The 12554-nt window shown below is 51.8% G+C and overlaps 1 protein-coding gene across 2 annotated transcripts; it reads left to right on the forward strand.

Moving 5' to 3' along the window:
* Nucleotides 1-51: 51 nt before the first annotated feature.
* Nucleotides 52-9632, forward strand: TOB2 (transducer of ERBB2, 2). 2 transcript variants are annotated; one of them, XM_064491406.1, is made up of 2 exons: nucleotides 52-513; nucleotides 5725-9632. In XM_064491406.1, the coding sequence occupies exon 2, from the start codon at nucleotides 5821-5823 to the stop codon at nucleotides 6856-6858; it is 1038 nt and encodes a 345-aa protein (XP_064347476.1). In that variant the 5' UTR covers nucleotides 52-513; nucleotides 5725-5820; the 3' UTR covers nucleotides 6859-9632. The 2 variants fall into 2 exon arrangements, with proteins under 2 accessions (XP_064347476.1, XP_010981816.1); XM_010983514.3 differs by having other exon boundaries at nucleotides 52-509.
* Nucleotides 9633-12554: the final 2922 nt, after the last annotated feature.

Consider the following 12554-nt stretch of genomic DNA (forward strand, 5'->3'; position numbering starts at 1 on the left):
ATCACGCAGGGGTGGGGAAGCTGGATCCGTGCGCAGGGTTGCTAAGGGTGAAACTTTTCATTGACTTTGCTCACTTCGGGCCGGGGCACGGGAAGGTGCAGGTCGTCGGCGGAAAGAAGCGAGTGGCTCGGGCGACGCGGCGCCAGAAGGGCAAGACCTTCCGCCGGCCACAGCCCGGACCGTCCTCCGCCCTGCGATACGAGCCACCCTCCGGTTCGCCATCCCCGCGCCGTCGCCGCCCGCCGGCCGGCCGGCCGGCCCGCTTGCCCGCCCGCCTTCCGCCCCAAGGCCGAGGCCGACCTCCAGAAAGCTGAAAGAATTGTTATTGAGAGTCACAGACTATAGTCCCCTCACTCGCTTCCCAACCCTCAAAGAAGAAAAGAACACATCGGCCCCCGGCCCGGCGGCGCCCAGGAAGGGAGAGCGACCTCGGCCCCGCGCGCAGGACCACCCTGGAGGGAGAAGCCGCCCCGCAGCCCGCACATCGCCCCGCCGCGGCAGAGACCCGAGTGAGTGAGTGGGGGGAGTGCGGGCGGGGGCCCCCGAGACCCGATAGGCCGGACGCCTCCCTCCACCCCTGCCCCACTCCCGCTCTTCGCTTTACTGGACGCTCCACGTTGGTGTCGCACCCTCCTCCCTTACACCTGGCCAACATTTCCCTTTCCACTTCCCCACTGGAACCCCTCTTTTCCCCTGTGCCCCACTTTCCTTCACGTTCGCTCTCATCCTGGGGTATCCCGGAGCTCCCTACTCTCCCTGTTCCAAGTGTGGCCTCCTCCTGGGTGGGGTGCATTTCCTCCTTTCTCCGCCTTCCTCAGTTCTTCATATTCTAGAGAGTCGCTAGATTTTCCTTGTTCTCCCCGAAAACATAATTCCCACAACCATTAAATAAATCAGAGGAAGGAAAGGGATCCAGGCCTTGTTTTTCTGCCTCTTTTTCCGTGTCTGGGGAAGGGGGTGATAATAATTAATAGGGTTTATTTCTGGCCTTCTGGAGCCTGAGGGATGGACACCCCTCTTTTGGACCGGTCAGTGGTGACTCTCCTCTGGCCGCTGAGCCAGAATTCACCATTTTGGCTTCAGCTTTTTATCCTCTTTAGTGTTTTAAGGGAAAACTGGACGGAAAAATGTACCCTTACAGCAGTATCAATGGATTCTGGTTCATCCCGGTGAGGTGCCTAGGAAACACCCTACTCCTAGCTCCTTCCCCTCCAAAGGATAGACTGTGCCCTTGACTATAAAGGGAGGGGAAGGAGGGAGCAGAGAGGAGGGGCAGTTGGCTGCCCTTTCCCACCCCTAGAGGAACTAGAACCTCACACAGCAGGCTTAAACTTGGGGCCTAGCCGAGGGGTCCCAGTTGTCTGCTCAGTATCTAACCTTTCTTCTTTCCTACCTACTGCACCCTGGAAATGGGTCCCTCATCTTTGATTTTCCAGGAGAAAAACACCCCTATTGCTTTCTTGGGTGCCTGCCCCCATCCCTCCTCTTAAGCGGAGGGGAAAATAAGCTTGTGTGGGAGGAAGGATTAGGGAGGTTTAACACCCTGCAGGGGAGCTTTGCTGAGGATCTGGTAAGTCTGGTCGTAGAGCAGGCCTTGCAGTGGGAGGAGACTCACAAACAATTTTAAGTATTAGAAGATGTTGTTCAGGTGTCAGATGTAGTTTTTCCTTCTCTGCCCAGGAACCTTTTCCATTTCCTTAGCTGGGTCTGGTTACTTGGACTTGGATTAGAAGAGGGGTGAGGCTAGGGCCCTGCTGGCGTCGGGCCTTCTGATTGTCTGCGCTCGGCGCCTCCCCGCAGCTTAAAACTCGGAATTTCCTTAGGGGAGAGAACGGGAGAACTCGGTTTAATTCCTGCCTTTTCTTTCCTGGCTGTGAGGGAGACGAGCCCACTGGGCATTAAGTGAAAACGCTCTTTTCTCTTTGAATCCACCGTCCCTACAGCAACTCCAGAGGGAAACCACCCAGCCCAAGGAATACAGATTAAGTGGCAGGGGGCGGGGGCGTGATGTGACCCTATCTATCCCAGCCTACCGACTTCACCCAGAAAAAACTATTAGAAGCTGATCCTTAATTCAGCAGTCATGGGAGGCGGTGAAAAGGGAGGGGGAAAAAAGTTCAGTTTCTCGAGAAGCCGAGACACAGATACAGTGGGGCGATACAATAAGGGGAGTAGGCCTTATGGGTAGAATTTATATAAAATGTATTAGGCTGGGGGGCGGGGGGGCGCCCGTCGGCCACAGCGCGCATGTGCATCGGAAACTTTTCCTTCGTTCTCCGACCCTCGGCCAGCTCCCTTTACCAGGCATGCGTAGTTCGCCGGCTGAGTCTTCGCGAAGTACGCTGGGAAGTGTAGTGTGCGGAGAAAGTAGGTCACTGCCTCCAACCTGAGCGTGAGGTTTCTGAAGACTACGATTCCCAGAATGCAGAGTGCAGCTTTGCCGCTGGCCTCCGTATCAACGTTGGGGCTCAGTTTAGTCTTCTTGCCCTCGGAGAAACCTGGAGTGATTTAGTAAGGGCTGTTTTTTTTACTTGGAAGGGACCTTGTAGTCACACTTGGGCTTGCACAGTCTATGTTTGGGGGAGACGGTGTGAGACACTGAGCGAAGTGGTTCGGTCAGTTGGCACAAGTCCTGGAAGCCTTTCAACCACACCCGCCTGTCTGGGCCTCTGCCTCCGGGACGAGTCGGGTGGGGCTAATCCCCTGTCCCATCTGAGACCGGCTCTCACATCCCAGCACCCGGTTTGTGACACCTACTGGCCTCGTCAAAATTTAGGACCCTGACTCCTCTTTCCACACTCTTTTGAATCTAGTAGTTCTTGATTGTAAGACGATTTGGATGTTAAGGCTTGAGGTGTCTGAATATCTTACAGGTACCTAAGTTTTTTCTTCTTCAGAAACCTTCCTTTGTATTTTTGTCAGAAATTCTTTGGAATCACTATTACAATATCATTGACTTGCAGCCGGCTTCCAGCTTCTTTCTCCCCCAAGACGTTCTTTTAAGCACTTACTCTTTAAAACACAAGTCAACACGGGATCTGAATCCAGGTTTAACTTTGTTTCTTGAAGTAAACAAGTGAAGAAGGATAATATTTTAAATAAAAGCGGACAGAATTTTACTCTTATATTTGCAACTTTTTAAATATATTGACAAAACGTAGATTTTGCTGTTGTTAAACACTTAACCTCCCCGCCCCCCCCCCCTTTTTGCTACCTTTCTGGCCTTTTGCACCTGAGTCAGGGTTGCGAAAGACCTTAAGAGTCCTCTTTTGTTCCTTTAAGTTGAAAGGTGGTTATTTCTAAGCTTTCTAATTTCACCACATTCTATGAATATTTAATATATAAGCCCTAGAATTGTCCATACCCTTAAAAAAAAAAATGAACAAACTGATCTGAGTATCCTTAGTAAAGACAAGGCAGCACCAATGCTTTAATCCTCTGTTCCATAAGCTTCTTGAAGTCAAAATTAGAGCCTGAGCTGATAGAGCAGAAAATCTCATTCTGGTTGTCCGGCATTTTTGTAAGGTTCCACCCCACAGCCATCTGGCCTGGCCTGTTCTCCAATTAAAGAAGCAAAGATGGCATTATATACTTCCTTATTATGTGTAGCAGCATCACTGAGGTATAAATTGGTGTGCAGCTTTAGTTGCTTATGCTGCAGAAAATGATTAGCTAGGCAGGGCTGATGACAGTGATTCTATTGTATTTTGGGGTGGGAGGCTTATTTCCCAATGACTTTGGCCTGCATTTAAAATGTTCCCATTTTGAGGCTCAGCTGTTCAGGGGAGGTGAACTTGGAAGGCAGATATGCAGCAAAGTTTTAAAGGCCTTGAAAGGTGTAGGACTGTGTGGACCCAATTCTCAGAAACAGAAAGCCCATTATCTTTACTGTTCTCTTTAAACCTAGAAGGACCCTGGAATTGATGTGTAGTGACCATGAATAGACTTTTGAAGACACATGGAGATTAAGTCTTGGAGGCTGAGATGGAGGGAAGGCTAGGGTCTCCTGAATCCTATGCCTCCCTGTGGAGGGCTTGGGAGAGGACATGCCTGTGGCACTTTTGTTGATGCCCTACGTGACTCTCTGTCTACTCAGACCTGAAATGAGGGTGGGACTAGAGCTAGCCACTGTCATCAGATACTCCGTATTGACCCAGTGCATTTTTTCTGATACCCCAGAGAGCTTTGCCTGAGGAGTCAGTCCTTCAAATGCCCCTAGGATCCATGGCCCCAGGCCTGAGAATTATAGGGAGTTGGAGCAAATGTTCAGAAAGCTCAAGATCCTCAAGTCTAGAATTAGCACTGGATACTCTGTGCTGGACCCAGAGGGATTTTAATTAAAATCCAGCCCCAGATCTATCACAAGACAGAAGATGCCCTTGACGGACCATGGATCAGTCTTGTGTCTGTGCTGGCTTAGCAGCATAGTCTCACCCAGAGTCTCTGTCAGCCCTCAAAGATGGCTCTTTTCAGTTCAGATCTCCCACAGCATGAGCCTAGAGCTGCCCTTTTGGAGAAAGTGAGGAGATTAGGATCACTGGCTCTCAGGACCTCACAGATCATCTTCCTGAGACATGAAGCTGGCCCAGACCTCAGGAATAAACCTTTTTGACCTCTGTGGGATCTGGCTGTGAGAGAATCCCAAAATAACAATCTGAGTGTTTAGCTCTCTCCAGGGATCTCCAAACACTTGATAAATCTGGTCCGGTGCCTAGGACAGGTGGTCAGACAGTCCCTGGGAGACTGAGTGATGATGGTCCCCAGCTGGAACCTGTAGGGTGATGGAAAATTTCTTTTCTCTAACCCCTCATCACCTACACTCTAGCCAGAAACTACAGAAATTCCCTCAGGCCACGCCAGTACTGCTCTTAACACTTTGTTGGCCTACAGGGCCCTGCTTCCATCTCCTTTCCTCTGCTTCCCTGGGGCAGCCCCCAGTCAGCAGTTCCCTTATTGATCCACACCTCTGACTATGACAGGTCTTGACTTTTTCCTGGGGATCATGCTCCTGTCTGGATTCTTGAAGGCTGTCTGGATGGATATGCATGCCTTGGTTACACTGTTATGCAAAAAATCAGTTCTGCAAACTCTGAACCAGAGTGCACACACACCAGGGGAGCCTCGGGTCACAAATTAGACATGACTGGAATCCCAGCCCGATGAAAAGCGGGCAGCACAACTTCCTGTTCAGTGACCTGTATCCCTTTCCATTAATGAGGAAAACTAAACATTTTTAACTTCTGTGTTAGCCTGTGACAGTTTGGAAGCATGATTTCACCAAGCTATAGCACAGACAAGTTAGCAAGAACCTTCCCTCTTACAGCTGAATTAGGAGCTCAGTTGTTTTTTTTTTTGGTGTCACTCGTTAAGTGACCTGAATTCTCAAAATAGTGAAAACCACAGCACCCCTGTTTCTTTAGAATTACTTTAAAATAATAGCTAATTTTATCAGATGCCTACTAAAATACACCAGGTACAGCGTGAGGCACCTTACTTTCTTGAACTAATTTAATCTTCATGATAGCCTCATGTTACTGATGAAACTAAGGCTCAAAAAAAAGTGACTTGCCCACAGTCACACAAATAAGCCTGTCACTAGCGGAGCAGAAATAGGACCCTGAGTCTATGTGATTCAAAGCTGGTGCTGCTCTCTCTGTCATGTGCTACTGATCCCCCTGGCTTTCTGTATATCTACTCATGAAGCCTTTCCTTCTCATTTCCCAGAGTCGTCTGGAGCCCAAGGCTGCCCCCCTTACATTTCCTGACACTGCCAGTGGTTTGTGCACCTGCCTGTGCTGATTCTCTGCCTAGGAAAGGACCATGCAGCTGGAGATCAAAGTGGCCCTGAACTTCATCATCTCCTACCTGTACAACAAGCTGCCCCGGCGCCGGGCAGACCTGTTTGGTGAGGAGCTAGAGCGGCTCTTGAAAAAGAAATATGAAGGCCACTGGTACCCTGACAAGCCACTGAAGGGCTCTGGCTTCCGCTGTGTCCACATTGGGGAGATCGTGGACCCCGTGGTGGAGCTGGCCGCCAAGCGGAGTGGCCTCGCGGTGGAGGATGTGCGGGCCAATGTTCCTGAGGAGCTGAGCGTCTGGATTGACCCTTACGAGGTGTCCTACCAGATCGGCGAGAAGGGAGCTGTGAAGGTGCTGTATCTGGATGACAGCGAGGGCTGTGTTGCCCCAGAGCTGGACAAGGAGATCAAGAGCAGCTTCAACCCTGATGCCCAGGTGTTTGTGCCCATCGGCAGCCAGGACAGCTCCCTGTCCAACTCCCCATCACCATCCTTTGGCCAGTCGCCCAGCCCCACCTTCATTCCCCGCTCTGCCCAGCCCATCACTTTTACCACAGCCTCCTTCGCAGCCACCAAGTTTGGCTCCACCAAGATGAAGAAGGGTGGCGGGGCAGCGGGTGGGGGTGGTGTGGCCAGCAGTGGGGCAAGCAGCCAGCAGCCCCCACAGCAGCAGCCTCGCATGGCCCGCTCTCCCACTAACAACCTGCTGAAACAGAAGAACCTCTCTCTGTCTCTGCATTCACTGAACTTCATCACCGCCAACCCGGCCCCTCAGTCCCAGCTCTCACCCAATGCCAAGGAGTTCGTGTACAACGGCGGTGCCTCTCCCAGCCTCTTCTTTGATGGGGCCGATGGCCAGGGCAGTGGCACCCCGGCCCCCTTTGGGGGCAGTGGGGCTGGCACCTGCAACAGCAGCAGCTTCGACATGGCCCAGGTATTTGGAGGTGGCACCAATAGCCTCTTCCTGGAGAAGACACCCTTCGTGGAAGGCCTCAGCTACAACCTGAACACCATGCAGTACCCCAGCCAGCCGTTCCAGCCGGTCGTGCTGGCCAACTGACCGCCCACCTGCCCGCAGGGCCAGGAGCACCCAAGACCACAGAAAAGAGAAAGGAAAGGAAAGGCCAAAAAAAGAGGAAAAGAAAAATATACAAAAAGATTTCCAATCTTCTCACTCTAACTTCTAGAAAAAAGATCCAGCCCAGGCATGGAGAGGGGAGGGGGCTCCCGAAGCACCGAATCGTGTTTAACTCAACCCCCTGCTATTTTCCTGCCTGCCTCTGATTTATTTGGTTTGGGTTTTATATTTCTTTTTTTTTTTCTTTTTTCTTTTTTTTACATGTAGTTTTCTATATAACATCTTTAATTAGTGGCTTCCTGTGCTAAGAATGGTCCAGATGTGAATTGCTGCTCCCTGCTCCTTCCTTCCCTGCTCCCTCCCGTCCGCCCTCCCTCCACAGCCTGGTTTAGGGTTGGTGTGTCCAAGCTCATAGGGAAGGGAGAACCACAGCGAGGTCTGGCCCTCCTCAGAACAGGGAGAGGCTGCCCCATGTCACTGCCTCCGTCATCCAGCTGTCCTCTCACTCAGAGCCATCCAACCTCAGCAGGCCTCGGGCCCTGCCGCCCAAATAGGTCTGACTCCAGCCCCTACTCCCTCTCAGGCCTGGGCCCTAGGCAGCTGCTGGCCACTTGACACCCTCCCCCTGGAGCTGATGTCCGTGACTCCAGGGAGGTCAGCACTCTGTCTAGTGTAATTCCTTCCATTTCTGCCCTGTGGCCCCACACCACCTTCCCCACCTGGCCCAGACTGTCACTGAGGCCCTGAAGACCCAGTGGTTGGCACATGTGACGCCTCCCATGCATCCCCTCCCCTGGGCCTGAGGTGGAGAGGGAGGTGGGGCAGGTGCAGGTGTGTATGTGTGTGTGTGCACATGGCTTGCTGTCCTGCTTTAAAGGATTCCGAGGCATGTGAAACTTCCCTTCTGGGTATGATTCCGGGTTGCAGCAAGTGCTTATTTACGTATGAGGTTGGGGAATGGGCGGGGGTGGGTTGTCAGTCCTTTTGTAGGATGGTTCACGTGGCGGGGCGAGACTGGCAGAGCCTAAGACACTCCCAGGGGAAAGCACTGCAGAAGGAACTGGTTTCCAGACTGCGGAGGGATCTGCACTTCTGTTTTGACCAAAAAAGGGGGGGGGGTGGTTAGCTGTGAGGGGCTGAGGGAGTACCCAGCCTCTGAAACCTCAGAGAAGTCCCTGGACTAAGACCCTCCTATTATGTTACCTTAGCCCAGGGTGGGAGTTTGGGTCATTGCCTGTAGTGGGCAGTCCTAAGCCTTGAATTGAGACTTTGGTCTTTCAGTTACAGATGTTGTTTTAGTACATTTCTTCCCCTGCCTGCTTGAGAACCTCTTGGTACCTCTTGCCATCCCCCCTCACTGCCCAGCCCAGCCCCCTGGGCCCTGATGCTGTGAGGAGAGTTCCGGGCAGGCTGAGCTAGACAGGCGCTTGGTCATCACAGGTGGTATGTTTGGACTGTTGAAGAGGCTCACTCCCCACCTCTGCTGGAGAGAAGTTGTTTGACCAGACCCCAGTGGACTAGCTTCCATGCTATGACGCTTCGGCAAGTGGCGCACACGGCATCAGAGCCCCCATCACCAGAAAGTACCAAAGCCCTCGAAACCCCACTCCCTCCTCCCCAGTCCCCAAGTGGGCAACTGCTGTTGCAGTGTGTCCTGCCCCGACAGACACTGCCAGCCTCCTCTCCCTGCAGTGGGTGCCAGCTCTACCTCCCCGAGCCAGGCTATGCTCTGGCTCCTTGGCCCAGCACCATCTGTCCCCCTAGACTTCTCAGGGGCCAGCCCAGTTTGGGCCACCCTCTCCCTAGCCCTCAGCTCCCACACAGGTGACAGGCCCAGGCTGCTCTCTGGGAAAGGTTGGATGCTGCCTTATCCCTCTTCCCACTCCTCCTCTCACATACACACAGGCACCCACCACACCCTGGCCAGCTTGTTTCTCACCACATGGAGGGAGAGTGGGAGACCAACCCCTTTAGTGTCTTTTGAAATATGAGGTAAAGTATGTGTTCAGGAGCATGACTCCTGTGCTGGGCTCTTGGGCCCACTTCAGTCTGTCTGTCTCAAACCTAGGCATTTTTGCTTCAATTTTATTTTTTTTAAGAAAAAAACAAAAATCTGCACTAATTTACCTGGTTTCGTAGGAAAACTTTTTTTTTTATTTTTTACATTTTTTGGTGTCCGTTTGTATTGAATAATTTGCTACATTTGTAAGATGTAAGAGGTATATATAATATATGTATATTTCTAACGTAAAAAATGTAATTTTTTTCTTTTCAAGATTTTTTCTTAAGAGGAGAGAAACAGATATTTTTTCAGGAAAAACAAACTTTAAAATAAAAAAAAGGAGAATACAGCCTATTTCTCCCCTTTCCCCATCCTCTATCTACCCCTCTTTCCCAGGAACAAATCAAAAGGTGGATTGTCTTGTAAAGAATGTAAACTTTTAGTCCAGAATGATGTATTTTTCTCAATGCAGTAAGCTTAGATTCTCTAGTTTGACCCCTAGGGATGGGAGGGGGGGGCATTGAGGCAACGTGGAGAGGAGCTTGGGGGAGCAGGGTAATGAACTTGTTTTCTTTAGTGAAGGAGGAATACAATCAAGCGTTTTGTATTCAGAATGTTGTGCAATATTTTGGAATGGGACATTGGTGTGTTTAGAGATTTAGTTTAAAAACAAAACAAAAAGATTGATCAAATCTGTACAGTTTATATTGTTCCAGATTTTTTTAAGTTTGTATTAAAAGCATGATACATAATAGCCTTCTGCATGCTCCCTGCTTGTTTTGTTTCTGGGGTCCCTTTTAGTATGGAGAGAGTGGGAGTGACCCAGCCCCTGTTGGCGTCAAGAAATGACTGGTCATCCTCACCCGACCCCTGGGTAGGCACAGTGTCACAGGCCCCTTTTTGCCACCTCTCCCATCAACACAGGACACCTCAGGGTGCCCACTCCCACGGGTCCTTGTCCACATGGGAAACAGGTTCCACGAGGCCAGGAACGGCCCCAGCTCTCTGCTGACAGGTGGTGAAATCAGGACACCCCTCCTTGGGGACTGGCAGACCAAGCAAGAGCTCAACCTCCAGCCTGTCCTCCATCTACTATTTGCCCACCCAGACCACTAGACTCCTAGAAGTGGGCAAGGATGAGAAGACCACCCCCTAGGTCAGGTTCCAAAAACCTGATGCTGAGACTCGGCCCTTCTCTGGGCAATTCTGAATCTGCTTCAGGGGTGAGATAGCCTGCCTGAGCCCGGGCTGGGGAGGAGCCAGCCCTGATCTCCGTAGGAGTTCAGCCACCTCCCCAGCAGTGATGCACATCAGCCCCGCAAGGCCCCTGGGTGGAAGGGGCGGACAGGTATTTGTTGAATCTTATTTCACCCTCACAGCAACCTGGTGATACAGGTGTTATCTCCATGGTACAATGAGAAGGGCTCCAAGTTAGATTACCTGCTAAATTCATAAAGCCAATAAGTGGGGAAACTTAGATTTTAACCCATGTGTGACTTTTTCATGTATAAAACTGGTCATTGCTATGGAAGAGTGACACTGGTGGTAGGGGTAAGAAGACTGATCGCACCACCTCCATCCAGGCTGGGGCATCAGCGGGATGGGGATTTCCTCACATCTCTCCCCCAGACAGGTCCACACCCATTCCCTCCCCATCCAAGTGTGTAAACTGGGCCTAGAAGCTTTCAGGCCAAACATCCCACCTCTGCACAAGGTCCCAGGAGCCTTTGATGTCTGGCCCCTTCATGAGCTGCTTCCCCCCAACAGAGCCTGTTGAGGAGAAGCCCAGCCTCTCTCGGTGTCCCATCTGTGGGCCCCAGGGCCCCTCACATAGTCACTCCTATTTGTTAGTATAAATAAAATGCCTAGCAAAGGTCCTGCTATGAGAGGGCCCATAGCCACCTGTTCCCACTCCCTGTGCACATGCCAGAGAGCTGACAGGCCCAGGGAGGCCCAGCTCAGGTGCCGGGATTACCTTCCTGGGCAGCCCCTCCAGCCGAAAGAATGGAGACTCCAGATTTGAACAAACCTCCAAATTCTCCAGGACTCAGGCACAGAAGTGATTCATTCATACGTTCATGCCTCCATTTATTCACCAAACACTGGCTCTGAAGCAGTGCAGTGGTAGACCTGGAGGTAAAGAAAGAAAGAACATTCTGGTAGACTCAATTCTTTGGGGAAAAAGTGCTCATTCATTCACAAACATCCCATGAGCACCCACTGTCTACCCTGGGAGCACAGGTGGGACTGCAGTTACAGGACAGGTGTACACAGGGAGCCTGGGAGCCCAGGGATCAGGAGGCAGAGAAAAACCAGGAAGGAAAAAAGCAAGGCCAAGGTCCCTCCCCAGGGAACGTGTCAGGAAGGTGCCCATCAGAAAGAGTCTGGACTCTGCTCCCTGAGAAGACATGGATTCCATTCCTGCCCCTGTGGCTCCCTAGCTGGGTAACCTCAAGCAACCACTCTGCCTACTCAGGCACCTCAGTTCTCTTACCTCTTAAATGGGCATAAAAATGACACCTATGTGTGAAAACTAAATGAAACAGTGAGTGGAAAATGCTGAGCAGGGTGGCTAACCCAGAGTAAATGACAAGGATCATTTCCTCATCAGAGCTATTATCATCCATCCTCAAACACCACCAGCCAACCCAGTCCAGGATGCTGCCTTGCATCAGCAAACAGGCCGAAACCCAACCCCACCAGCAGCAGGACCAGGCTGGGGCGGAAAAGGAAACTCCATTCTCAGAGCAGACACTAAGCTGGCCCCCAGTTTGCCCTCTGCCCAGATGGGAGGCTGCCTGTCCCTCAGCAAAACAGCGTCCTGAAAACTGTACTCATCACTCTCGATGTGTGTCCCGAAACCTCCTGGGAGTTTATCCCTAGAGAACAGTTGGGCGGGTGGGGGTGAGTCATGGAGGCAGGAGAACCCTGCTCCATTCGTCACTGCCTGCCTGAGTCAGTGTCCACCCTTAGGCCAAGGGGATGCCACTGTCTGGTCTCCTCGCTGCCACCTCCCCCTGAGTGAGTCATGGGGTGGAGGGGCATACTCTTGCCCTCCCTCCTCTCCCTGGGTCTGGCCAGCCAGTTCAGCCAAGTCCTGAGTGGGCAGGGCCTAAGGACAGGCTGGGACCAGCCAGGAAGTCTACAAGCCCCTGGGCAACAGAAACCTGCTGATTTGCTGGGTTTTAATTTGGGGAATTTCACTGCCAGCAAGAGAAGTGGGTTCTCACGGCTGCCAACTCTGTGTAATGTCAAATATCTCTTTCCCCTCCTGACATCCGTCCCATGTGTACAACAAGAGACAGTGAGACCAGGCCCCAGCCCAGCTAGGCCCTTTGGGCTGGCCCCTAGGCCAGCACCTCTTCCTGCTCCACTGGCTCCCGAGCCCTGGTGAGGGCCCTAAAGGACCCTGTGCTGTGGTACATTTCCCACGGAGGGGAGAAAAGAGTGATGGGCTGATCCCTGGGTGGAACCACGTGGCTAGCAGCTGAGAGCCCTGCAGGCATGAGGACTTGCTCAGAATAATGCTGGCTTGTGGCAGGGCTGGGTAAATCCAGGCAGGAGAAGAGGCCTGGCCCAGCCACCTGGACATCTGGGTCCTTCAGCTGGCTCTGCCCTGATTTACTGCATTAAACATCTCAACATTCAACATTTACTGTTCAACATGGAGCCCCCA

The sequence above is a fragment of the Camelus dromedarius genome, chromosome 11 (assembly GCF_036321535.1).
Source record: "Camelus dromedarius isolate mCamDro1 chromosome 11, mCamDro1.pat, whole genome shotgun sequence".
NCBI lineage: Eukaryota > Metazoa > Chordata > Mammalia > Artiodactyla > Camelidae > Camelus > Camelus dromedarius.